Source organism: Pristiophorus japonicus, chromosome 10, assembly GCF_044704955.1.
Source record: "Pristiophorus japonicus isolate sPriJap1 chromosome 10, sPriJap1.hap1, whole genome shotgun sequence".
Taxonomy (NCBI): domain Eukaryota; kingdom Metazoa; phylum Chordata; class Chondrichthyes; family Pristiophoridae; genus Pristiophorus; species Pristiophorus japonicus.
Window position 1 is genome coordinate 163,397,822 of NC_091986.1, and position 27,196 is coordinate 163,425,017.

The following is a 27,196-nucleotide window of genomic DNA, read 5'->3' on the forward strand; positions in this document are numbered from 1 at the left end:
TATTCATTATTATATTTTTGGCTTCACTGCACTATCCTGACATTTATGAAGAGCTGAAATTATTGTTTTTTCCTATTGCAGAGATGATAAAAAAGATGGACTTAAGTTTTACACAGATCCATCTTATTTCTTTGACTTGTGGAAAGAGAAAATGCTACAGGATACCGAGGACAAGAGGAAAGAGAAAAGAAGACAAAAGGTACAAAATGTTAGAGAGGAATGGTGGATTTTTATATCTGCATTATATTATATACTAACAACCATTATTAATTTTTCAAGTATTTAAGCAACAGTGCCTTACTGTTTTGATGCATGCCAAAGTAACTTGACTAAAGCCCTTAAGACTAATTTCACAATTAATTAACCTTCTACAGTGCTAAAAATGGAGCTGCTTTTATGTTAACCCAGAATAATGCAAACTGGTGAAAACTAAACTGCTTTCAAAAACAATGTTGCAAATGCATCTATTAAAATCTCATGGTTTAGCAATTAGTTTTAGTGTTAACAGCTTGTTGAGATACATGCAGCTTGGCTTTCAAAGAAGGAGACTTAAAAGTAGTGTTTTTGATTGCACATTTGAGAAAATGCTTTTAACCTTTTTTTACTTTTGATTGAACAATTGCACTAATATTATAACAGCCTTATTTTTGTATTTGTCACATATAATTGATCAGTTTTCATGATTCACCACATATGTCATCTGGATCAGATCTTTGCTGTTTGGGGAGGTGTGGCAGGGAGAGGCCAAGATCAGTCGAGCCACTACCCATTTAGGGTGGTCAGGAAAAATAAAACATTTTGTACTCCTGGATGCTGGTTACGAAACAACATTGGCAGAGGCTAAGTAATGGGCTGACCACTCTTCTGGCTAGGGAATAGTATGTGGCCAAAGGAGAAGCCAGTAAATGTTAGAATGTGATTTATAAAAATAAACTGTAAACCCTATGACTTGTGTTGTTATGATTCCCCTCCCTTCCTCATATTTTACTTGTATAGGAAGAAGTAATTGTAGAGAAATTCATTACCACAGATGAGTGCTGCTGTAGACTAGACTGGTACTGAATGTTTGCATCTCAGATACTTGGTTGGCTTGCGGGACTTGTCCAGATGCTGTCTTCTGGGATTTCAGTGAAACCAATTGCTGGCTAATCTCAAAGCTGAATTCACTGTTGCAGCTCTCAGCTATGTCTGGAAACCAAAATGCTGAATACCCATATAATGGTGGAAAAACAAACTTCGATCAGATAGGATATTCCTTTCTTATTTTTCACGTAACATAACTGGAGGAGTTCATTGACTATCCTTTTAAACAGCCTGGGAATTTTTAACTGAATGAAAATGGCTAACAATGATTACATAGGATATACGGCACAGAAACAGAACATTTGGTCCATTCAGTGCATTCTGGCGTTTATGCTCCACTCAAGCCTCCTCCTGTCTTTCCTCATCTAAATCGATCAACATACCCCTCTATTCCCTTCTCCCTCATATACTTGTCTAGCCTCCTCTTAAATGAATCTGTATTATTCGCTTCAATCACTCCCTTTGGAAGCGAGTTCCACATTTTCACTACTCTTTGGGTAAAGAAGTTTCTTCTGAATTACCGGTTGGATTTCTTATCTTGAAGGCCTCTAGTTATGCTCTTCCCCACAAGTGTATCCAACTCTATCAAAACCCCATATACTTTTTTCAAGAGAAAAGCCTGTTCACCCTTTCCTGATATGTGAACCCTCACATTTCTGGTATAATCCATGTAAATCTTCTCTGCACCCTCTGCCTTTGCCTCTATATACTTTTTATAATATGGTGACCAGAACTGGACGCGGTCTAACCAAGGTTCGATACAGGTTTCGCATAACTTCCCTACTTTTCAATTCTATACTTCTAGAAATAAACCCTATTGCTTGGTTTGCTTTTTTATGGCCTGGCTAACCTGTGTTGCAACTTTTAATGATTTGTGTATTTGTACTCAGAGATCCTTTTGTTCCTCTACCCCACCCAGACTCGCACCCTTCAAGTAATAAGTGACCTCCTTATTATTCCTACCAAAATGTAATACCTCTCATTTATCTGTGTTGAACGTCATTTGCCAATGATATGCCCATCCTGCAAGTTTATTAATGTCTTCCTGTAATTTGTTGCAGTCTTCCTCAGTATTGATTATCCCCCCCCCCCCCAAATTTGGTGTCATCCGCAAATTTAGAAATTGTGATTTTGATTCCAAAATCTAAATCATTAATATAAATTGTGAACAAAGGTGGGCCCACCACTAATCCTTGTGGAACACCACTACCCACCTTCTGCCATTGTGAATAGTTACCCTTTAGCTCTACTCTCTGCTTTCTGTCTTGAAGCCAGCTAACTATCCATTCTGCTACTTGTCCCTTGACTCCACATTTTCTGACCTTGTTCAACGGTCTATTATGGGGTACCTTATCGAAGGCCTTTTGAAAATCTAGATAAATTACACCTACTGCATTACCATTGTCTACTCTCTCTGTTACCTCTTCAAAAAATTCAATAAGGTTGGTCAAGCAAGACTTTCCCTTTTGAAATTCAAGCTGACTATTCATGATTATATTTTTGGTTTTTAGATGTTCTACTATTTTCTCCTTTAGTAGGGATTCCATTATTTTTCCAACCACCAATGTCAAGCTGACTGGTCTATACTTCCCTGGACATGTTCTATCCCCTTCTTAAATATAGGTATTGCGTTAGCTATCCGCCAGTCCTCTGACACTACACCTTTTTCTAATGAATTATTAAATATGTGTAGTAATACCTCTGCTTTATCTTCTCTAGATTCTTTTAAAATGGATGTAAGTTAATCTAGGGGTTAAGTCATGGCAGGAGAGCTCGGACACGTGTTATGCTCCTCCTGTACTATGCGGGAAGTGTATCCAGCTGCAGCTCCTGACAGACCGCATTGCGGCACTGGAGCTGTGGGTGGATTCACACTGGAACATCCACGATGCTGAGAATGACGTGAATAGCACGTTTAGTGAGTTGGTCATACCGCAGGTAAAGGTTACACAGCCAGATAGGGGATGGGTGACCAACAGGAAGAACAGTGGAACAAAGGCAGTGCAGGAATCCCCTGCGGTTAACACCCTGCAAAACAGATACACCGCTTTGGGTACTGTTGAGCGGGATGACTCATCAGGGGAGGGCAGCAGTAGCCAAGTCCATGGCACCATGGGTGGCTCTGCTGCACAGGAGGGCAGGAAAAAGAGTGGGAGAGCTATAGTGACAGGGGATTCGATTGTAAGGGGAATAGATAAGACGTTTCTGCGGCCGCAACCGAGACTCCAGGATGGTATGTTGCCTTCCTGGTGCAAGGGTCAAGGATGTCTCGGAGCGGGTGCAGGACATTTTGAAGGGGGAGGGTACCAACGATATAGGTAAAAAACGGGATGAAGTCCTACAAGACGAATTTAGGGAGCTAGTAGCTAAATTAAAAAGTAGGACCGCAAAAGTAGTAATCTCAGGATTGCTACCAGTGCCACGTGCTAGTCAGAGTAGAAGTCGCAGGATAGCTCAGATGAATACGTGGCTTGAGGAGTGGTGCAAAAGGGAGGGATTCAAATTCCTGGGACATTGGAACCAGTTCTGGGGGAGGTGGGACCAGTACAAACCGGACGGTCTGCACCTGGGCAGGACCGGAACCAATGTCCGAAGGGGAGTGTTTGCTAGTGCTGTTGGGGAGAGGTTAAACTAATATGGCAGGGGGATGGGAACCTATGCAGGGAGACAGAGGGAAGTAGAATGGGGCAGAAGCAAAAGATAGAAAGAAGAAAAGTAAAAGTGGAGGGCAGAGAAACCCAAGGCAAAAAGCAAAAAGGGCTACATTACAGCAAAATCCTAAAGGGACAAAGGGTGTTAAAAAGACAAGCCTGAAGGCTCTGTGCCTCAATGCGAGGAGTATTCGGAATATGGTGGACGAATTAACTGTGCAGATAGCAGTTAACGAATATGATGTAATTGGCATCACGGAGACAAGGCTCCAGGGTGGCCAAGGCTGGGAACTCAACATCCAGGGGTATTCGACATTTAGGAAGGATAGACAGAAAGGAAAAGGAGGTGGGGTGGTGTTGCTGGTTAAAGAGGAAATTAATGCAATAGTAAGGAAGGGCATTAGGTTGGATGATGTGGAATCTGTATGGATGGAGCTACGGAATACCAAGGGGCAGAAAATGTTAGTGGGAGTTGTGTACAGACCACCAAACAGTAGTAATGAGGATGGGGACAGCATCAAACAAGAAATTAGGGATGCGTGCAATAAAGGTACAGCAGTTATCATGGGCAACTTTAATCTACATATTGTCTGGGCTAACCAAACTGGTAGCAATGCGGTGGAGGAGGATTTCCTGGAGTGTATTAGGGATGGTTTTCTAGACTAATATGTCGAGGAACCAACTGGAGGGCTGGCCATCCTAGACTGGGTGATGTGTAATGAGAAAGGACTAATTAACAATCTTGTTGTGCGAGGCCTCTTGGGGAAGAGTGACCATAATATGGTCGAATTCTTTATTAAGATGGAGAGTGACACAGTTAATTCAGAGACTAGGGTCTTGAACTTGGGGAAAGGTAACTTCAATGCTATGTGACATGAATTGGCTAGAATAGACTGGCGAGTGATAGTTAAAGGGTTGACGGTGGATAGGCAATGGCAAAATTTAAAGATCACATGGATGAACTTCAACAATTGTACATCCCTGTCTGGTGTAAAAATAAAACGGGGAAGGTGGCTCAACCGTGGCTAACAAGGGAAATTAAGGATAGTGTTAAATCCAAGGAAGGGGTATATAAATTGGCCAGAAAAAGCAGCAAACCTGAGGACTGGGAGAATTTTGTAATACAGCAGAGGAGGACAAAGGGTTTAATTAGGAGGGGGAAAATAGAGTATGAGAGGAAGCTTGCTGGGAACATAAAAACTGACTCCAAAAGCTTCTATAGATATGTGAAGAGAAAAAGATTAGTGAAAACAAACGTAGGTCCCTTGCAGTAAGATTCAGGTGAATTTATAATGGGGAACAAAGAAATGGCAGACCAGTTAAACAAATACTTTGGTTCTGTTTTCACGAAGGAAGATACAAATACCTTTCCTGAAATACTAGGGGACCGAGGGTCGAGTGAGAAGGAGGAATTGAAGGATATTCTTATAAAGCAGGAAATTGTGTTTGGGAAATTGATGGGATTGAAGGCCGATAAATCTCCGGGGCCTGATAGTCTGCATCCCAGAGTACTTAAGGAAGTGGCCATAGAAATAGTGGATACATTGGTGATCATTTTCCAATAGTCTATCGACTCTGGATCAGTTCCTATGGACTGGAGGGTAGCTAATGTAACACCATTGTTTAAAAAAGGAGGGAGAGAGAAAACGGGCAATTATAGAAGAGTTAGCCTGACATCAGTAGTGGGGAAAATGTTGGAATCAATTATTAAAAATGAAATAGCAGCACATTTGGAAAGCAGTGACAGGATCGGTCCAAGTCAGCATGGATTTATGAAAGGGAAATCATGCTTGGCAAATCTTATGGAATATTTTGAGGATGTAACTAGTAGAGTGGACAAGAGAGAACCAGTGGATGTGGTGTATTTGGACTTTCAAAAGGCTTTTGACAAGGTCCCACACAAGAGATTGGTGTGCAAAATCAAAGCACATGTTATTGGAGATAATGTACTGACGTGGATAGAGAACTGGTTGGCAGACAGGAAGCAGAGAGACGGGATAAACGGGTCCTTTTCAGAATGGCAGGCAGTGACTAGTGGAGTGCTGCAGGGCTCAGTGCTGGGACCCCAGCTCTTTACAATATACATTAATGATTTAGATGAAGGAATTGAGTGTAATATCTCCAAGTTTGCAGATGACACTAAACTGGGTGGCGGTATGACATGTGAGGAGGACGCTGAAAGGCTACAAGGTGACTTGGGACAGGTTAGGTGAGTGGGCAAATGCATGGCGGATGCAGTATAATGTGGATAATTGTGAGGTTATCCACTTTGGGGGCAAAAACACGAAGGCAGAATATTATCTGAATGGCGGCAGATTAGGAAAGATGGAGGTGCAACGAGACCCGGGTGTCATGGTTCATCAATGATTGAAAACTGGCATGCAGGTACAGCAGGCGGTGAAGAAGGCAAATGGTATGTTGGCCTTCATAGCTAAGGGATTTGAGTATAGGAGCAGGGAGGTCTTACTGCAGTTGTACAGTGCCTTGGTGAGGCCTCACCTGGAATATTGTGTTTAGTTTTGGTCTCCTAATCTGGGGAAGGATGTTCTTGATATTGAGGGAGTATAGCGAAGGTTCACCAGACTGATTCCCGGGAAGGCGGGACTGACATATGAGGAGAGACTAGATCAACTGGGCCTTTATACACTGGAGTTTAAAAGGATGAGAGGAGATCTCATAGAAACTTACAAGATTCTGACGGGACTGGACAGGTTAGATGCAGGAAGAATGTTCCCGATGATGGGGAAGTCCAGAACCAGGGGACACAGTCTTAGGATAAGGCGTAGGCCATTTCGGACTGAGATGAAGAGAAACATCTTCACTCAGAGAGTTGTTAACCTGTGGAATTCCCTGCCACAGAGAGTTGTTGATGCCAGTTCATTGGATATATTCAAGAGGGTGTTAGATATGGCTCTTACGGTTAAAGGGATCAAGGGGTATGGAGAGAAAGCAGGAAAGGGGTACTGAGGGAATGATCAGCCATGACCTTATTGAATGGTGGTGCAGGCTCAAAGGGCCGAATGGCCTACTCCTGCACCTATTTTGTATGTTTCTATCTGGACCAGGGGTTTTATCCTCTTGAGTTTGATTAGTTTATTTAATATATCTCCTCTTTATTTTAAATGCACTTTTCTCATTACTAATCTCATCATCCAATGTCATGTCCATCTGTTCTATCGCCCTGGTAAATACTGAAACAAAATAATTATTTAATATTTCTGATGTATCTCTATCGTTATCTGTGGTATTATCCTGTTGAACCCTTAATGGTCCTATTCCCATCCCAACATTTATTTTTTTAATTAATGTGCCGATAAAATATTTTACTATTTTGTTTTATGTTCCTTGATAATTTAATTTCATAGTTCCTCTTTGCCTTCCTAATTGTTTTTTTTTTACTTCTTCCTAATCTCTTCGTATTCTTTCTTATCATGGATTCCCCTGCTGTCTATGTGCTTAATGTATGCCTCTTTCCTTACCCTCAATTGTTCTCTTATGGTTTTATGTTCTTTTCCTTTAGTGGAATATATTCTTCCTGCACTCTGTTCAACTCCGTTTTAAATGTTTCCCATTACTGTTCTACACCGTTGTTTGCCAATATTGTTGCATATTTTATTTTCCCAAGTTCTATTCCCAGCCCCTCAAATCAGCTTTTCTCCAATCTATTAATCTCATTTTTGTCATTCTTATGTCCTTCTCAATTATCATCCTAAAGCGTATTATATTATGGTCACGATTGTCTAGATGGTTCATTCTCTGCTTGTCAACAAGTAACTAGTGGACTGTGCCGCAGGGATCAGTGCTGGGACCCCAACTATTTACAATCTATATTAACGACTTGGAAGAAAAGACTGAGTGTAATGTAGCCAAGTTTGCTGACGATACAAAGATGGGAAGAAAAGCAATGTGTGAGGAGGTCACAAAAATCTGTAAAAGGATATAGACAAACTAAGTGAGTGAGCAAAAATTTGGCAGATGGAGTATAATGTTGGAAAGTGTGAGGTCATGCACTTTGGCAGAAAAAAATCAAAGAGCAAGTTATTATTTAAAGGGAGAAAGATTGCAAAGTGCTGCAGTACAGCGGGACCTGGGGGTACTTGTGCATGAAATACAAAAGGATAGTATGCAGGTACAGCAAGTGATCAGGAAGGCCAATGGAATCTTGGCCTTTATTGCAAAGGGGATGGAGTATAAAAGCAGGGAAGTCTTGCTACAGCTATACAGGATATTGGTGAGGCCACACCTGGAATACTGTGTGCAGTTTTGGTTTCCATATTTATGAAAGGATATACTTGCTTTGGAGGCAGTTCAGAGAAGGTTCACTAGGTTGATTCCGGGGATGAGGGGGTTGACTTATGAAGAAAGGTTGAGTAGATTGAGCCTCTACTCATTGGAATTCAGAAGAATGAGAGGTGATCTTATCGAAACGTATAAGATTATGAGAGGGCTTGACAAGGTGGATGTAGAGAGGATGTTTCCACTGATGGGGGAGACTAGAACTAGAGGGCATGATCTTAGAATAAGGGGCCGCCCATTTAAAACAGAGATGAGGAGAAATTTCTTCTCTCAGAGGGTTGTAAATCTGTGGAATTCGCTGCCTCAGAGAGCTGTGGAAGCGGGGACATTGAATAAATTTAAGACAGAAATAGACAGTTTCTTAAACGATAAGGGGATAAGGAATTATGTGGAGCGGGCAGGGAAGTGGAGCCGAGTCCATGATCAGATCAAGTATGATCTTATTTAATGGCGCAGGAGGCTCGAGGGGTCGTTTGGCCTACTCCTGATCCTATTTCTTATGTTCTTATGTTCCCCTACTTTTACTTCTCTTATCTGCTCTGGTTCATTCCCCATTACTAGATCCAATAGTGAATCCTTCCTTGTTGGGCTTTTTACAAATTGGGTTAGAAAGGAGTCCTGTACGCATTGTAGGAACTCCATTTCCTTATCTCCTTTACCTACCTCTTCTGTCCAATTAATATCGGGGTTGTTAAAATCCCCCATGATTACTATTCTATGTTTTTTACTCATCTCCCTAATTTGTTTGCATAATTCTTCCTCCACCTCTCTTCCACTATTACGTGGTCTGTTGATGTGATCCTTTATTATCTTTTATCTCTATCCATATGGATTCTATTTTTGTCTTGCTGATAGCTGCGTCACTTTTTTCTACTGTTATTATGTTATCCCTAATAAGTACAGCAACTCCACCTCCCCTTTTTCCCTCTTTATCTTTTGTTATGTTATGTTATACCCTGCAATGTTTAATTCCCAGTCCTGATTTTTCTGTGGCCATGTCTCCGTAATCCCTAATATGTCTGGTTTCTTGCAACTCATAATTGCCTCCAGCTCCCCTGTTTTATTACGGACACTATGTGCATTGCTGTACAGACAATTTAATTCATTTTGAATATTTTATGTTTAACTATCTTTTTAGACTCCTGTTCTATAACTCTATTTATTCCCTTGCTATCATTGTCGACTCTTACTTTATTCTTTCCTATGCTTTCTTTTCCTCTTTTGTTTATATTTAAGCTGGTTACGTTTCTTGTCGATCCCTTCCCCCATCTTATTAGTTTGAAGCCTTTGACACCTCCCTATTTACCCTTTCCGCTCGGATACGGGTCCCATCGGTACAGCTCCTTCCTGTCCCAGAACTGGTGTCCATGGCACATGAAAAAGAACCCCTCTTTCCCACACCAGCCCTTTAGCCACATGTTAATTTTCGTGATCTGTCCGCTTCTATGTCAGTTTGTACGTGGCTCGGGCAATAATCCAGAGATTATTACCCTCGATGTCCTGCTTTTTAATTTAGAGCCTAACTCCTGAAACTCTTTCAGCAGGACTTCCTCCCTCTGTTCCTACCTATGTCGCTTGTTCCAACATGGGCCACGACAACTAAATTTACCCCCTCCCTTTCCAAGTTCCTCTTCAGTCTCCATGAGATAACCCTTACCCTGACAACAAGTAGGTAACACACCCTTCTGGATTCTCATTCTTGGCTGCTGAGGATGCTATCTATCCCCTAATTATTGAGTCCACTATCACTACCATATTTCTATTCTGCTCCCCTATCTAAACTGTCCAGAAATTCCCCCCGCCCCCGTTATGTGTCGGAATGTCTCCAAGAGGTTAAGGTGCAAAGTTAAAGCACATGGGATTGGGGGTAGTGTGCTGACGTGGATTGAGAACTGGTTGACAGACAGGAAGCAAAGAGTAGGTGTAAATGGGTACTTTTCAGAATGGCAGGCAGTGACTAGTGGGGTACCGCAAGGTTCTGTGCTGGGGCTCTGTTGTTTACATTCTACATTAATGATTTAGACAAGGGGATTAAATGTAGTATCTCCAAATTTGCGGATGATACTAAGTTGGGTGGCAGTGTGAGCTGCGAGGAGGATGCTATGAGGCTGCAGAGTGACTTGGATAGGTTAGGTGAGTGGACAAATGCATGGCAGATGAAGTATAATGTGGATAAATGTGAGGTTATCCACTTTGGTGGTAAAAACAGAGAGACAGACTATTATCTGAATGGTGACAGATTAGGAAAAGGGGAGGTGCAACGACACCTGGGTGTCATGGTAAATCAGTCATTGAAGGTTGGCATGCAGGTACAGCAGGCGGTTAAGAAAGCAAATGGCATGTTGGCCTTCATAGCGAGGGGATTTGAGTACAGGGGCAGGGAGGTGTTACGACAGTTGTACAGGGCCTTGGTGAGGCCACACCTGGAGTATAACTTGAGGAAGGACATTCTTGCTATTGAGGGAGTGCAGCGAAGGTTCATCAGACTGATTCCCGCGATGGCGGGACTGACATATCAAGAAAGACTGGATCAACTGGGCTTGTATTCACTGGAGTTCAGAAGAATGAGAGGGGATCTCATAGAAACGTTAAAAATTCTGACGGGTTTAGACAGGTTAGATGCAGGAAGAATGTTCCCAATGTTGTGGAAGTCCAGAACCAGGGGCCACAGTCTAAGGATAAGGGGTAAGCCATTTAGGACCAAGATGAGGAGAAACTTCTTCACCCAGAGAGTGGTGAACCTGTGGAATTCTCTACCACAGAAAGTTGTTGAGGCCAATTCACTAAATATATTCAAAAAGGAGTTAGATGTAGTCCTTACTACTAAGGGGATCAAGGATCAAGGGGTATGGCGAGAAAGCAGGAATGGGGTACTGAAGTTGCATGTTCAGCCATGAACTCATTGAATGGCGGTGCAGGCTCGAAGGGCCGAATGGCCTACTCCTGCACTTAGTTTCTATGTAACTCACACTCCAGCTCATTGACTCTGAGCCGGAGAGTTTCGAGATGGAGACATCTAGTGCAGACATGTTTGCTGGATACAGTCTCGCAGTCCACAATCTCCCACATACTGCAGTCCAGACACACAACCTGGCCTGCCATATCTTAGACTAACCTTATTTTATTTATTTAAATAGTTAAAGTCTTTATTCAATGATTATTTATAGTTATATTAATTAGTTCAACTAGTTAAGCTATAAATTTAATACAGTATGTTATAGTTTCCCGTTCCTAGTTTAAACCACCGTCCGAGGTTAGAGAGAACAAAACTTTAATACTCACGAACCAATCATCTACCTCCTGTCCTGTGATGTCACTCCTTGTTTTTTGGGGGGAAATAGTCAAAGGTATGCCGCTGCCACTTCCAGTTAGGTCCGTGCTGTCTCGCAGCTCACTGCTTTATGTCTCACCGCCGCCACTACAGCTTCCAATTAGGTCTGCGCTGTCTCTTGGCTCGTTGCTTTATGTCCCGCCACCGCTTCCAGTTAGGTGATGGCTGAACATTCTGCTTCAATGCTCATTCATTTCAAATGGATGGTAAATTGTGGTCTGGTGAGCATAGAAGCAGAAAACTGCAATTTTTAAGTCTACTTAGAATCATCTATCCTTGACATAAGAACATAAGAAATAGGAGCAGGAGTAGACCATTTGGCCCCATGAGCCTGCTCCATCATTTAATAAGATCATGGCTGATCTGATCATGGACTTAGCTCCACTTCCCTGCCCGCTCCCCATAACCCTTTATTCCCTTATCGCTCAAAAATCTGCCTTTCTCCACCTTAAATATATTCAGTGACCCAGCCTCCACAACTCTCTGGGGCAGAGAATTCCACAGATTTACAACCCTCTGAGAAGAAATTCCTCCTCATCCCAGTTTTAAATAGGCAGCCCCTTATTCTGAGACTATGTCCCCTAGTTTTAGTATCCCCATGAGTAGAAATATCCTCTCTGTATCCACCTTGTCGAGACCCCTCATTATCTTAGATGTTTCGACACTCGATTACTATTCAGTTTGACCACATGAAGTATAATTGGTTTTCAGTAACACATAGACCTCAATTTTTAAACCCCCTCACCTAGGGCCCAATTTTGGACATGACTTGCATCAATTTTTTTGGAATAAGTTGTTTTTTCTGGCGTAAGTAAAACAATGCCATTTCCCCCCCAAAAAATTTGCTCCAGAGTAAGTCAGTTAGGTACGATTTTTTTTAGATGAGTTTTTTTCCTAAAAGGGGGTGCTCCCAGACACTTAGATAGTTTTGGACATTTATGCCACTTTGGCCAGCAAAAACGTACTCCAAATTCACTTAGGTCAGCGTATGTGGCCAGCTCTGAAAAACCTTGTGGGCAGTGAAGAAAAAGCAGCGCACAATAGGTAGACATTAGGGCAGGAATAGGGGAGGGAAGGGAACTGGAGAGGACCTCATCAACAAAGCACCAAACATTAAGGAAAAGCTCAAACCATTAAAATACAATTATAAAAGAAGTAAATCCTACCTTATCTTTAAAGTCTACCTGGGAAAGGCAGTGGGCTGGCCTGTGCGTGAGGCCATTCGGCCTGGGATGGGGACGGGAAGACGCGTACCGGAGGAATCACAGCTCCTGGGTCTGGAAGTCTCATCTCTTCCCCCCCCCACCCCTCCTCCCAAAAAAACTCTCCTCCTCTTCCCCCCCCCACCAAAAACTCTCCTCCTCTTCCCCCCCCCCGCCCAAAAACTCTTCTCCTCCACCCCCCCCTTTCCCCCAATCAAAAGTCTCAAGCACAGCCTCACAAGCACAACCACTAAATAAAAAATAAAAGCGAAGTCCTACCTGCCCGGGAACTCAGCGGGCTGGCCAGCCGGTGTTGGAGTCCACTCAGCCGGGGATAGGGTGCGGCGAGATCGGGCGTCCATTTGGCCTGGGATAGGGGCTGCGAGCATCGAGTCCTGCTCACAGCCCACAGGACGTGCTGGGAGGGCAGGAGCATGCGCACAGCTCTCATTGAGCATGCGTGCAGGTGCCGGCAGTGCTTTCTGCGCTGGCCTGTTGCCCTGACCCCCACTTCAGCCTCCACGCCACGCCAAGACTCCGAGGACTCCGAAGAACGGCCAGGATGGGGACCTTTTTTTCTGGCGTCCTTTCCATCGTGCAAAGTCGGTGTGCTTCAGGTCAGTGCGCCGAAAAATGGGGTTGGGCAATGTTGGGCCCCCAGTGAGAATGGTGAGGGGTTAAAGTTATGCTAAGTCGATTTCCCGGCCTGAGGTTGCACATCTTGGCCAACTTTCAAATTGCTACAGACGGCGGGGGGGTTGGTCTACTTTAAATGCAAAAGTTGCTGCCCAATGACATCATTGGCGCCGCGCCATGATACTAATAGAAAGTCAGGAGGAGTCCCAAACTGACTGGAGCCCGACAGAGGAACCACAGCAGGAAGCACTGACTGGCCAAGAGGCCATGGTAAGTTTGAAAATGACTTCTGTCGGAATTCCTTGTGGGCCAGGAGGAGCAGGAATGCTCCTCCAGGCCCCAAAAGAGTCCATGGGCCTCCCCAGCTCTGGCTTTCCCCTGCTCGCAGTGGAATCCCCCTCTCCCGATCCTCCCCTGCCACTGACTGCTGGGGACTGATCCCACGCGAAATTCCCGCTTCTGCCTTGCTGGCCAGGTAGTGAATCTGGCCGGTTCGGGTGGACGCCGGGAACTGCTTTTTAGTCTTGTTTTCAATCTCTTACGCAACTCTCAAGAACTGCCAACTTATGATAACAGAGCTGCTAAGGGCCGAAATTGTCCCCCACCGGAAATGCGGCGCATTTACCATGTTTGAGCTGTTTTTACCGGTGCAGTGGATGTGGTGGCCTCTTGCTTGAAATTCCGCTCTTTGGCTTTTTTTTTCGAGTGGCCCGGAAGTCGGTCAAAATGGGGGCGGAAGTGCGGCGGAGAGCGGAAGTTCACACACTAGAGGGCAGGAAGTTGGGGGTGGGCGGAGTGTCCGCCGCTGTCAGTCATCAGCATAGAGCTGATGATGTCATCATGCTGGCGCGTCATCATATCTCTTCCCTTCACTGCGAGCTCTGTGATTTTTCTAGTTTGGTCCACTGGGCCACCAGGGAGGGTTTCGGCCGGGCCAGTGGCCTGGCTCCTAAGAGGGGGTGCCACACTGCCTGTTGGCGGCCTGGTCGAACCCGGGGGCATAATTGCTAGCCCGACCTGACTGTCAGCTGACAAAAAAAAGTAAAATGGCAGCTGCGGCAGTGCGCCCTCCCCTTTGATGGCAGCCGCACCGCCATTTTGAACACACTGCAAGCACAGTGCACTGTCAGAAAAGGCTGTTGGTGACATGGCGTGGCGGCAACATTTTCTCGGCGGAATTTTGCGTTCGGGGGGGAACATCGGCGATGCGCACTCTGATGACGCACGTAGGACGGGTCGGCAGCAACGGGATGGAAGTTGGGGGAGTGGGTCATCACCGGGATACCGCAGGAGAGCAGTTTTCAAAATGGCGCCCATTCCATAAAAAATCGGCGGCCATTCCACTCCGCAGCGTGGCTGCCAAATTCCAGCGGTGACAGGCCTTGAGGGAAGGGGCAATTTCGGCCCCTTAATCTTTTTGTACCTCCATCAGTGTCTGTGAATAACAGTTTATTACTTCAGTGTCTTAAAAACATTTTTATTAAATTTTAAATAAATTGTCTTCTACCACTTGATACAGAGTTTCTTTTGATAGTCACACACGCACGTGTCTTGTTAACACGCGTGGAAGAAATAATCTCTCACATCATAAACATAAAAATGTAATTTTATATTTAAATCAAACCCAAAAATTATTTGCTGTCACAATTCTATGTGTTAATTCGAAAAGCAGGTATGAAGTGAACCATCTGTGTCTTGCACCACAAGTTTGTAAACATCCTGTGGTTTAGCATTAATTTTTCACCACAATAATTGTAAGCATTTATCAAATTTTAATCATACAAGACAGATCAATAGCTACATTTGCCACTCATTCAATCAATTGGTTTCTTTTGGTATTAAGCGTGCTGCAAATAACCTCCATATGTTAAAGTGCTCATATGTACTGACTTGGGATGCAGTTAAGTATTTAGCATCATCAGATTTTAACCAAACTTATAAATTTTATTAAACACATGATTCATTTTTAAATATTGCTAGTTTAAATTTAAGACCCGGAAATAAGTATTGACATAGAAACATAAAAAATAGGTACAGGAGTAGGCCATTCGGCCCTTCGAGCCAGCACCACCATTCAATAAGATCATGGCTGATCATTTACCTCGGTACCCCATTCCTGCTTTCTCTCCATACCCCTTGATCCCTTTAGCCGTAAGGGCCATATCTAACTCCCTCTTAAATATATCCAATGAACTGGCATCAACAACTCTCTGCGGTAGAGAATTCCACAGGTTAACAACTCTCTGAGTGAAGAAGTTTCTCCTCATCTCAGTCCTAAATGGCTTACCCCTGTCATGTATGTAATGTTCATGTAATTGGAACCTTCATAGCAACACTGCATACTGTATACACCTAAGAAATGCACACCTTGACCACAGTGGGTGAACTTGTGGGAGACACTCCTCACCTGGTCATCCAGGTATATAAAGGGAGGTCCCACGCAGGGTCATCACTTCTTGGTCCTGTGAATAGAGGTTCAGGTCACAGAGTGACCTTGTCTGCAGAATGTGCCTCGTGTAAATTTATAGTAGTGCATAAGGACATTACATTTAGCGACGAGAAACGGGAATCACCGACTCACGAGAATGGCCACCGGTAGCACAGAGGAACGGTACTGTTTTGGTGAGGACTGGGGCTATTTTGTTGAGGGGCTCCAGCAGAGCTTTGTCACGAAGGACTGGCTGGGAGATGCAGCGGCTGACAAGCGAAGGGCGCATCTACTGACCAGCTGTGGACCGAAGACGTACGCGCTGATGAAAGACCTGCTCGCACCCGAGAAGCCGGCGGACAAAACTTTTGAAGAGCTCAGCAAACTGATCGGTGAGCACCTCAAACCGGCGAGCAGTATACACATGGCTCGACACCGATTCTATACATACTGACGTCGGGAAGGACAGAGCATACCGGAATTCGTCGCGGACCTTCGGCGCTTGGCCAGCCTCTGTAAGTTCACAGACGCCTGCAGGGGGGAGATGTTAAGGGATTTCTTTATTGAGGACATTGGTCATGCCGGGATTTTCAGAAAGCTAATTGAGACCAAGGACTTGACCTTGGAAGCGATGGCGATGATGGCTCAGACCTTCATAGCGGGGGAGGAGGAAACCAAGATAATATACGCGCGCAATTCTGCTTCCAACGTGGCGATGGATCAGGGAGTTAACATTGTAAACGCGACTCAGAACCCCACAGGCAGGCAAGGGCAATTCGACACCACCCAGGCAGCAACAGACTCTAGAGTGGGTCCTCAACAGAGACAATGGCAGGTTGAACGGACATTTATGCCATCACGGTGGACAATGCGTCCCGGGATGGGGCCATTGACACCCATTAACAGAGTGCTCAAGAGCAATCAAAGAGACAATCAGAGAGGAATGCCTGGTAACAGCCCTTTTGTTCACAACGATCTCAGCTCATGCTGGAGGTGTGGGGGCAGACATGCTGCAAAAACCTGTAGGTTTCAACAATTTATCTGTAGAAATTGTAACTTCAGTGGACATTGAGCCAGAATGTGCAGGAAGCCCGCAGCGAGGCTAATTTATGAGGCAGATGAACCAGAAGAGGGGTCTGCAAGGCAGGTTGACGCTTGGGACAAAGCAATGGGCGCTGAAGTTCAGCGGGTTCATGTGGCAAACATCCACAGTTCATATACCAAAACGCCACCTATGATGATGAAAGTCCTATTAAACGGCATCCCGGTACGCATGGAGCTGGACACAGGGGCCAGCCAGTCACATATGAGTGTCCAACAATTCGAGAAACTATGGCCACTCAGAGCTAGCAGACCCAAACTAGAACACATTGACACGCAATTACGGACATACACCAAAGAGATCATCCCAGTGCTAGGCAGTGCAATGTTGGTGGGCACACATAATGGATCAGAGAACCGGCTGCCACTCTGGATTGTTCCGGGAAATGGTCCCGCGCTTTTGGGGAGGAGCTGGCTAGCCGAGATGAACTGGAACTGGGGGGATGTGCACGCCATTTCATCTGTGGAGCGAAGTTCATGCCCACAGGTCCTACAGAAATTTGAGTCACTATTTCAACCTGGTGTCGGGACTTTCAAAGGTACCAAAGTCATGATACGCATCACCCCGGACGCCACACCAGTGCACCACAAAGCCAGAGCTGTGCCATATGTGATGCGGGAGAAAATTGAGAGTGAGTGAGTGCTAAGAGACGACATAATTTCGCCCGTTGAATTCAGCGACTGGGCAAGCCCCATCGTCCCTGTCCTGAAATCGGATGGTTCAGTCAGGATCTGTGGCGACTACAAGGCCACTATCAACCGAGTGTCACTATAAGACCAATACCCGCTTCCGAGAACGGAGGATCTTTTGGCCACGCTGGCAGGCGGCAAGCTGTTTACCAAGCTGGACCTCACTTCAGCCCACATGACCCAGGAACTGGCCGAAGAATCCAAGCTACTGACCACCATCACCACGCACAAGGGGCTGTTTGTCTACAACAGGTGTCCGTTTGGCATTCGATCAGCGGCCGTTATCTTTCAAAGGAACATGGAAAGCCTGCTCAAATCCATCCCTGGAACAATCGTATTCCAGGACGACATTCTTATCATGGGTCGAGACATCGAGAAACAACTCCACAACCTGAAGGAGGTGCTACGCTGACTGGACCAGGTAGGCCTGCGACTAAAGAAGTCCAAGTGTGTGTTTTTGGCCCCAGAGGTCGAGTTTTTGGGCAGGAGGGTTGCCGCAGACGGGATCCGACCTACCGAATCCAAAACGGAGGCGGTTCGTCGTGCGCCCAGGCCTGGCAACACGTCGGAGTTGCGTTCATTTCTGGGACTCTTGAACTATTTCGGGAACTTTCTGCCGAACTTAAACACATTGTTGGAGCCGCTACACATGCTCCTGCATAAGAGTTGCGATTGGTTTTGGGGGGACTGTCAGGAACGGGCTTTCAATCGGGCACGGAACCTGCTTTGTTCTAATAAGCTGTTGACTCTGTATAACCCCTGTAAGAAATTGGTTTTGACATGTGATGCATCATCCTATGGGGTTGGATGCGTGTTGCAGCAGAGTAATGATGAGGGCTAACTCCAACCTGTAGCTTATACCTCCAGGTCGCTCTCCCAAGCAGAACGGGGATATGGGATGGTTGATAAGGAAGCACTCGCATGTGTCTACGGGGTGAAAAAGATACACCAGTACCTTTTTGGCAAAAGGTTCGAGTTAGAAACGGACCACAAGCCGTTAACATCCCTAGTGTCAGACAGCAAAGCTGTCAATGCCAATGCGACAGCTCGCATACAGCGATGGGCTCTCATGCTGGCTGCGTATGACTACACCATACAGCACCGGCCAGGCACCGAAAACTACGCTGACGCGCTCAGCAGGCTTCCACTGGCACCACTGAGGGCGCAGCGGAGCAAAGCGCTGAGATGGTCATGGCCGTTGAAGCCTTTGACAGCGCAGGCTCCCCCATCACAGCCCGCCAGATCAAAATCTGGACCAACAGAGATCTCCTACTATCTTTGATTGACAAATGTGTCCTGACTGGGGATTGGGCGCCCGCACACGGTGCATGCCCCGAGGAGGTCAGACCGTTTCACAGACGGATGGATGAGCTCTCCATCCAAGCTGACTGCCTACTATGGGGCAGCCGGGTAGTCATACCCAAGAAGGGAAGGGAAGCTTTCATCAGGGAACTCCACAGCGAGCACCCAGGCATCGTGCTAATGAAGGCCATTGCCCGGTCACATGTATGGTGGCCGGGAATTGACTCAGACATGGAACACTGTGTTCGCAGGTGCACAACGTGTGCCCAGCTGGGCAGTGCCCCCAGGGAAGCCCCACTCAGCCCGTGGCCCTGGCCACGTAGACTACGCAGACCCGTTCATGGGAAAAATGTTCCTCGTTGTTGTTGATGCGTACTCGAAATGGATCGAGTGCATCATATTGAATTCGTGCACGACATCCACCACTGTGGACAGTCTGCGTGCGGTCTTTGCGACCCACGGCTTGCCAGACATCCTGGTTAGCGACAACGGCCTGTGTTTCACGAGCTATGAATTCCGGGAGTTCATGTCTGGTAATGGCATCAAACATGTCAGGATGGCACCGTTCAAGCCGGCTTCCAATGGGCAGGCGGAATGTGCGGTCCAAATCATAAAACAGGGCATGCTCCAGATTGAAGGACCCTCCCTTCAATGCCGCCTATCACGCCTCCTGCTGGCCTATAGGTCCCGACCGCATTCGCTCACGGGAGTCCCGCCCGCGGAACTACTCATGAAACGTGCACTTAAAACCCGGCTGTCCTTCATTCATCCTGTCCTGTCAGACATTGTTGAGGGCAAGCGCCAGTCCCAAAATGAGTGCCATGACCGTAACTCGAAGGGGAGATGTATAAAAATCGATGACCCTGTATTTGTTCTTAATCACGCTTTGGAGCCCAAGTGGCTTGAGGGTACTGTAATTGGCAAAGAGGGGAATAGGGTCAGACTTAACAATGGGCAGATATGCTGCAAGCATCTGGACCAAGTAAAAAAAAGGTTCAGCATGGACATTGAGGAACCTGAGGAACTATGAGATGTTGCCCACACCACCGCCAGTGAACGAGCAACAAGAACATTCAACAGCATGCACAATCCCTGCGGCCAGCCCAGACAAGCCGGAATCACCACAGGTGACAGAGACGCATACCAAGGCTCAACAACCAGAGCTCCAACTGCGGCGCTCCACGAGAAAGTGTCGACCGCCTGAAAGACTTAATCTTTGATCCCATAAGACATTGGGGGGGAGGGCGTAGGTGATGTCATGTATGTAACCTTCATGTAACTGTAACCTTCATAACAACATTGCATACTGTATACACCTAAGAAATGCACACCTTGACCACAGGTGGTGAACTTGTGGGAGACACTCCTCACCTGGTCATCCAGGTATATAAAGGGAGGTCCCATGCAGGGTCATCACTTCTTGGTCCTGTGAATAAAGGTTCAGGTCACAGAGTGACCTTGTCTGCAGAATGTGCCTCGTGTGAATTTATAGTAGTGTGTAAGGACATTACAACCCCTTATCCTTAGACTGTGTCCCCTGGTTCGGGACTTCCCCACATCGGGAACATTCTTCCTGCATCGAACCTGTCCAGTCCCGTCAGAATTTTATATGGTTCTATGAGATCCCCTCTCATCCTTCTAAATTCCAGTGAATACAGGGCCAGTCGATCCAGTCTCTCCTCATATGTCAGTCCTGCCATCCCGGGAATCAGTCTGGTGAACCTTCGCTGTACTCCCTCAATCGCTAAAACTTAATTCCTCAGACTAGGAGACCAAAACTGAACACAATATTCATGTTAGGCCTCACCAAGGCCCTGTACAACTGCAGTAAGTCCTCCCTTCTCCTATACTCAAATCCCCTAGCTATGAATGTCAACATACCATTTGCCTTCTTCACCGCCTGCTGTACTTGCATGCCAAACTTCAATGACTGATGCACCGTTGCACCTTTTCCTAATCTGCCGCCATTCAGATAATATTTTGCCTTTGTGTTTTTGCCACCAAAGTGGATAACCTCACATTTATCCACATTATGCTGCATCTGCCATGCATTTGCCCACTCACCTAACTTGTCCAAGTCACCCTGCAACCTCTTAGCATCCTCCTCACAGCTCACACCGCCACCCAGCTTAGTGTCATCTGCAAACTTGGAGATATTACACTCAATTCCTTCATCTAAATCATTGACGTATATTGTAAATAGCTGGGGTCCCAGCACTGAGCCCTGCGGCACCCCACTAGTCACTGCCTGCCATTCTGAAAAAGACTAGTTCATCCCGACTCTCTGACTCCTGTCTGCCAACCAGTTCTCTATCCACGTCAGTACATTACCCCCGATACCATGTGCTTTAATTTTGCACACCAATCTCTTGTGTGGGACCTTGTCAAAAGCCTTTTGAAAGTCCAAATACACCACATCCATTGGTTCTCCCTTGTCCACTCTACTAGTTACATCCTCAGAAAATTCTAGAAGATTTGTCAAGCACGATTTCCCTTTCATAAATCCATGCTGACTTGGACTGATCCTGTTACTGCTTTCCAAATGTGCTGCTATTTCATCTTTAATAATTGATTCCAACATTTTCCCCACTACTGGTGTCAGGCTAACCGGTCTATAATTACCCGTTTTCTCTCTCCCTCCTTTTTTAAAAGGTGGTGTTACATTTGCACATTTGGAGATGTACACTTAACACATTTGTCTGGCATTTTCCCTGTATACTGTTTCAGTGGAGGCATTAAACCATTTAAAATAAATGAGTTTATCCTGCATTAAAATAGCAGAAAGATGTATGTCATACAAGTGTGTAAAAGATTAATCCATTAATATCACTAGCAGTAATTTCTAGGTTCACATCTTAACATTACATTTGTGTGATGCCAGAAAGCAGCTTTAATATGTTATCGTATAAAAGCAAGAAACCAGCACAACTTGTACCAACAAAATAGAACTGAAACACAATTGCACCATTCTATGTTTTGAATAGATTAAAAAAAAACATTCAATAAACAATTGACCCAGCATCAATTGACATTTGCGGAAGAGAGTTCCAAACTTCTACCACCCTTAGCGTGTAGAAGTGTTTCCTAACTTACTTCTGAAAAGCCTGGCTCTAATTTTTAGACTATGCCTCCTGATCCTGGACTCCCGAATGAGCAGAAGTAGTTTCTCTGGGCCCAATTTTGGCCATGACTTGCATCAATTTTTTTGCAGCAAATTGTTTTTTCTGGCATAAGTTTAAAAAATGCCATTTTCCCCCCAAAATTTGCTCCAGAGTAAGTCAGTTAGCTACGATTTTTTTTAGGTCCGTTTTTTTTTAAAAAGGGGGCGTTCACAGACACTTACGCCAGTTTTGGCCATTTATGCCACTTTGGCCAGCAAAAACTTACTCCAATCCGACTTAGGTCAGCGTATGTGGCCAGCTCTGAAAAACCTTGCGAGCAGTGAAGAAAAAACAGCGCACATTTGGCAGACATTAGGGCAGGGATAGGGGAGGGAAGGGAACTGGAGAGAACCTCAACAACCAAGCACCAAACACTGCAAGGAAAAGCTCAAACAATTAAAATACAAATAAAAATGAAGTAAATCCTACCGGAGAAATGCGAGCTGCTGGCCACGATTTCGGGGGTGGGGGGGGTGGGGAAGGGGGGGGTTAGCCAGAGAGAGAGAGAGAGAGATGCTGATATACAAAACACTCTTTCTCCCCCCCCCCCAAAAACACTCTTTCTCCTCCCTTTCCCCCCCCCCCGCAAAAACTCTCCTCCTTCCCCCCCAATACACTCTTCCTCTACCCCCCGCCCCCCAATACACTCTTTCTCTACTCACCCCAAAACTCTCCTCCTCCCCCCCCAAAAAAACGCCTTTTCCCTTCCTCCCCAAAAAAACTCCTCCTCCTCCCACCCAATTAAAAGTCTCAAGCACAGCCACTAAATAAAAAATAGAACCGAAGTCCTACCTCGCCTGGGAACTCAGCGGGCCGGCCGGTGCGGGAGGCCACTCGGCCGGGGATAGGGTGCGGCGAGATTGGACGTCCCATTGGCCTGGGATAGGGACTGTGAGCATTAGGTCCTGCTCACAGCCCAGAGGATGCGCTGGGAGGGCAGGAGCATGCGTGCATACCTCACTGAGCATGCACGCAAGTGCCGGCAATGCTTTCTGCGCTGGCCTGTTGCTCCACCTCCCCCCCCCCACCTTCAGTCTGTACGCCACGCCACGACTCCGAGGACTCCGAAGAGCGGCCAGGATGGGGCCCCTTTTTTCTGGCGCCCTTTCCACCGCGCAAAGTCGGCACGCTTCAGGTCAGTGCGCCGAAAAAACGGCTTGGGCAATGTTGGGCCCTCTCTAACTACCCTATCAGTTCCCCTAATACCTTGAAAAGTTCAATCAAATCACCCCTTAACCTTCTATATTCCAGGGAATACAATCCTAGTTTATGTAATCTTTCCTCATTATTTAACCCTTAGAGTCTGGGTATCATTCTGGTAAACCTACGCTGCATTCCCTGTAAGATCAATATATCCTTCCGAAGGTGTGGTGCCCAGAACTGCTCACAGGCGTTGGTTAACCAGGGCTTTGTATAGCTGTAGCATAACTTCTACCCCCTTATATCCTAATCCTCTAGATATAAAGGCCAGCATTCTATTAGTCTGTTTAATTGTTTTCTGTACCTTTCCATGATGCATGGACCCCCAAGTCTCTTTGGACGTCCACTGTTTCTAGCTTTTCACCATTTAGAAAGTATTCTGTCTATCCTTTTTAGGTCCAAAGTGGGTGACCTCACATTTGCTTACATTGAATTCCATTTGCCACAGTTTTGTCCATTCACTTAATCTATTAATATCTCTTTGTAATGTTCTGCTGCGATCTACACTACTAACAGTGCCGCCTATCTTTGTGTCATCGGCAAACTTGGATATGTGGCTTTCTATCTCCTCATCTAAGTTGTTAATAAATACAGTGAATAGTTGAGGCCCCATCACAGATCCTTGGGGGACGCCAGTAGTCATATCCTGCCAATTAGAATACCTGCCCATTAACCCTACTCTGTCACTTGCTACTGAGCCAATTTCCTAACCAGTTTAGTAATTTGCTTTCAATTCCATGAGCTTCAACTTTAGCTAACAGTCTCTTATGAGGGGCTTTATTAAATGCCTTCTGGAAGTCCATATAAATAACATCCATAGACATTCCTCTGTCCACTACTTTAGTCACCTCTTCAAAAAATGCAATCAGGTTCATCAGGCATGACCTATCCTTACCAAATCTATGCTGTCTCTCTAATCACCAGAAAATGTTCAAGGTGTTAAGTTACTCAATCCTTAATTATAGACGCTTGTCTTTTCCGACAGCAGATTGGTCCATAATTCCCTGGTTTCCCTCTCTCACCTTTCTGAAATAGCGGACTGACATGCGCAATTTTCAATCTAAAGGAACGGTTCCTGAAATGAGACAACTTTGGAAGATTATAGTTATGGCATCTGCTATGTTCTCACCTACTTCCTTTAAAACCCTCTATTTCTAATGGAAATCCATTTATTGTTTAAGTCCTCCATAAAAGAGAAAGTTATACAAAATAATTAAGTGTTCACCATGATCTCATTGACTTAATGAGCATTATATTGGAATCTAAATTTTTTAATAATCTATATTTGTAACCCATATCTTCATTGGAAAAAAATGAACAATCGCACTGCTTTTGGTATAATATGCAAGACTCCTTCTTTGAACCGCTGCACTTTCTTTCTGTTATGCTAACAAAATTTACCCACTGTATGTCTCGTCATTTCTATCTCTTGGCATGCTTTCTTCACACCATAGGAGCAGAAGCGTGTAGATGGCACAACCCGTGAGGTGAAAAAAATTAGAAAGGCCAAGAACAGGCGGCAGGAATGGAATATGATGGCGTATGACAAAGAACTTAGACCTGACAACAGGTTATCTCAAAATCTGTACCATGGAGCACCTTCAGAGGGATCAGTTTCCCCAGACAATAGGTCTGTGCATATCAAAGCTGCCTGGTCTGTAATCAGTTGGAAGAATTACCATGTTTCCAGAATTCTTTGTTATTTTCTATAAGAGTGTCAAGCTATAATTACATATAATGCATTTTTAAACATTTAATTTTAATGATTAAGAAAGATATACTGAGGTCTTGTACTGACAAAACCAAATCAATCTGAATGTAAATATAAAACAACTATTTTTTTGTTATTTAAAGATGAGAAGATTTGGAAATTAAGTATTATAAAACCAATAGCTAGTGATGGCAGACAGTGATGACCTTATGGAGATAGAGATTCAAGTTGCGCCCAAAATATAGGCGGAGGAGCAAGCACTTTCTGCACTGGCCTGAGTCCGAGCTAAATTTGGCTTCAGGCCTCATTTAAATCTCACCAACAAGTTGTGGATGCCAAACAGGTGCCTGTTGGCTGGGGAGGACAGGAAAATGGCTATCCAGGAGGTCATGTCGAGGAGTGGGAGGTTGGGGCAGCAAGCCTGTTTATTTTTTGTGGACTCAGGAGGAGCAGTCCTGCTGAGTCCAGAGAAGTAAAAACGAATAATATTTTAAGAACCCTTGGTTAGATTACTCAAATGTAGTATGACTAGTCCCGGTGCAAGCTCTGCTCTGGTCATTTTTAACTAGAATTTCACATTCGGGGTCCAACAATTGCCGTTGGACCCTGATTTACATATGGAAGGAGCCTAACTCCTGTTTCAGGCGGTCGCTCCGGATGACCGGGTCACCTAAGCCAATATGCCGTTCGCCGCACTTCCTGTCCATATTGGGCACCACAGCAGCCAACGTGAATTTCAAAGGCCTAATACCCATTTCGTGAGCACAAAATGGGTGGTCATAAGTTGAATTTATCAACCTATATTTATTTAATGCCAATTTTCTTGTTGATTTTCTCACCTTCCTCTTCTGAAGGACTGAGCTTTGTTAGTAAATGTTAACAGTGTATTTGACTGTGGAGAGCTTAACTTGATCATCTCTTCACTCGAATCTACAAAGATGCACTTCCAGCAGAGTAGTGATTAGGAGCACAACACTAGCTGAGTTCCTCCCCCTCCCCCGGCCCCTGCCTAATCCAAGGCCAATTGTTGTACCACTCAGCATCACTGCTGCTGCTCTGGCTAACAGCTAACTGAGCACAGTCTGAGGATTAAACTTGGGATCTTTCGGAACTGTATGGCTCAGCTGCTCACTGAAAAAACCAGCTGAGTTATCTTGGGAGCCCCAAGAATGTTTCTTTGGCAACTGATTAGTAATTTTGAGTTTACGGCCGGAATTTTCCTTACCTTGGCGGGTCCGGTGCGGCCAGTGTCCATGGCGGGTCCTGACCCCGCTGCTGGCTCCATCCCACTGTACATTATGAACTTGGCTTAATGGGGCCAATTAAGCCGATCTAGCACGTTACCTGGCCCAATTAGATGGAGCGGGTCTGGTGACAGCATTCATGACGTGTTCTAAAGAAGGAAAGAAGAAAAAACTTGCATTTATATAATGCCTTTCATGACCATAGGACATCTCAAAGAACTTGACAGCCAATGAAGTACTTTTTGGAGTGTAGTCACTGTTGTAATGTAGGAAACACGGCAGCCAATTTGCGCACAGCAAGCTCCCACAAACAGCAATGTGATAATGACCAGATAATCTGTTTTTTTTGTTATGTTGATTAAGGGATAAATATTGGCCAGGACACCGGGGATAACTCCCCTGCTTTTCTTCAAAATAGTGCCATGCGATCTTTTACGTCCACTTGAGAGAGCAGACAGGATCTCGGTTTTACGTCTCATCCGAAAGACGCCACCTCGTGACAGTGCAGCACTCCCTCAGCACTGCACTGGAGCGTCAGCCTAGATTTTTGTGCGTTCAAGTCCCTGGAGTGGGACTTGAACCCACAAAATTCTGACTCCGAGGTGAAAGTGCTACCCAGTGAGCCACAGCTGACACTGACGCATTAAGCCGGGACCCTTAAAGGGATCCTGACCACATTACATTTTAATTTTAATCTAACATAGTGGGTGTTGAATCTTTACTGTACAATCCTATAATGTAAGTTATATATGAAGGATAAAGAAATATTTATATAAAATTATCATTAAGTAATGACTATTTACAAATACGATCAAGAACATAATTTAAAAAGTACATTAATTGGGAAGTTATTGGTGCTTTAGTCACAAATCTATAGACTATTGTATCAGTAACTGGTACCAATAAAAGATGTGTTTAAGTAGGTAATATATAAAATTAAGCAGATTTTAAATGTAATTGTAAAGGGGTGGATTTACAATCTAATGCAAGTTCATGGAAATAGCTGCGGAATCTCTGACAAACAGTGTAAATGGTGCTTTTAATGTGTTTCTGGGATTCCTGAAGTTTTGCCGTTGAAGTTACCAATGGACAAGTGAGAGAATCTCCGCAGAATTTCTCCCTAAAGTCTCAGACTGAAAAATTAAATAGTCATTATTCAG

General features: G+C 44.9%; 1 protein-coding gene across 4 annotated transcripts in view; it reads left to right on the top strand.

The window, feature by feature from the left end:
* wasf3b (WASP family member 3b) overlaps positions 1 to 27,196 on the top strand; it is a 168,980-nt gene that overhangs the window by 114,141 nt on the left and 27,643 nt on the right. For 3 of the 4 annotated variants that reach the window (XM_070892274.1, XM_070892275.1, XM_070892277.1), the window contains 2 exons: positions 82 to 199; positions 24,536 to 24,711. In XM_070892274.1, coding sequence (XP_070748375.1) covers positions 82 to 199; positions 24,536 to 24,711 — 294 coding nt within the window. The remainder of the gene's footprint in view (positions 1 to 81; positions 200 to 24,535; positions 24,712 to 27,196) is intronic. The other variant, XM_070892278.1, reaches the window with a different exon arrangement.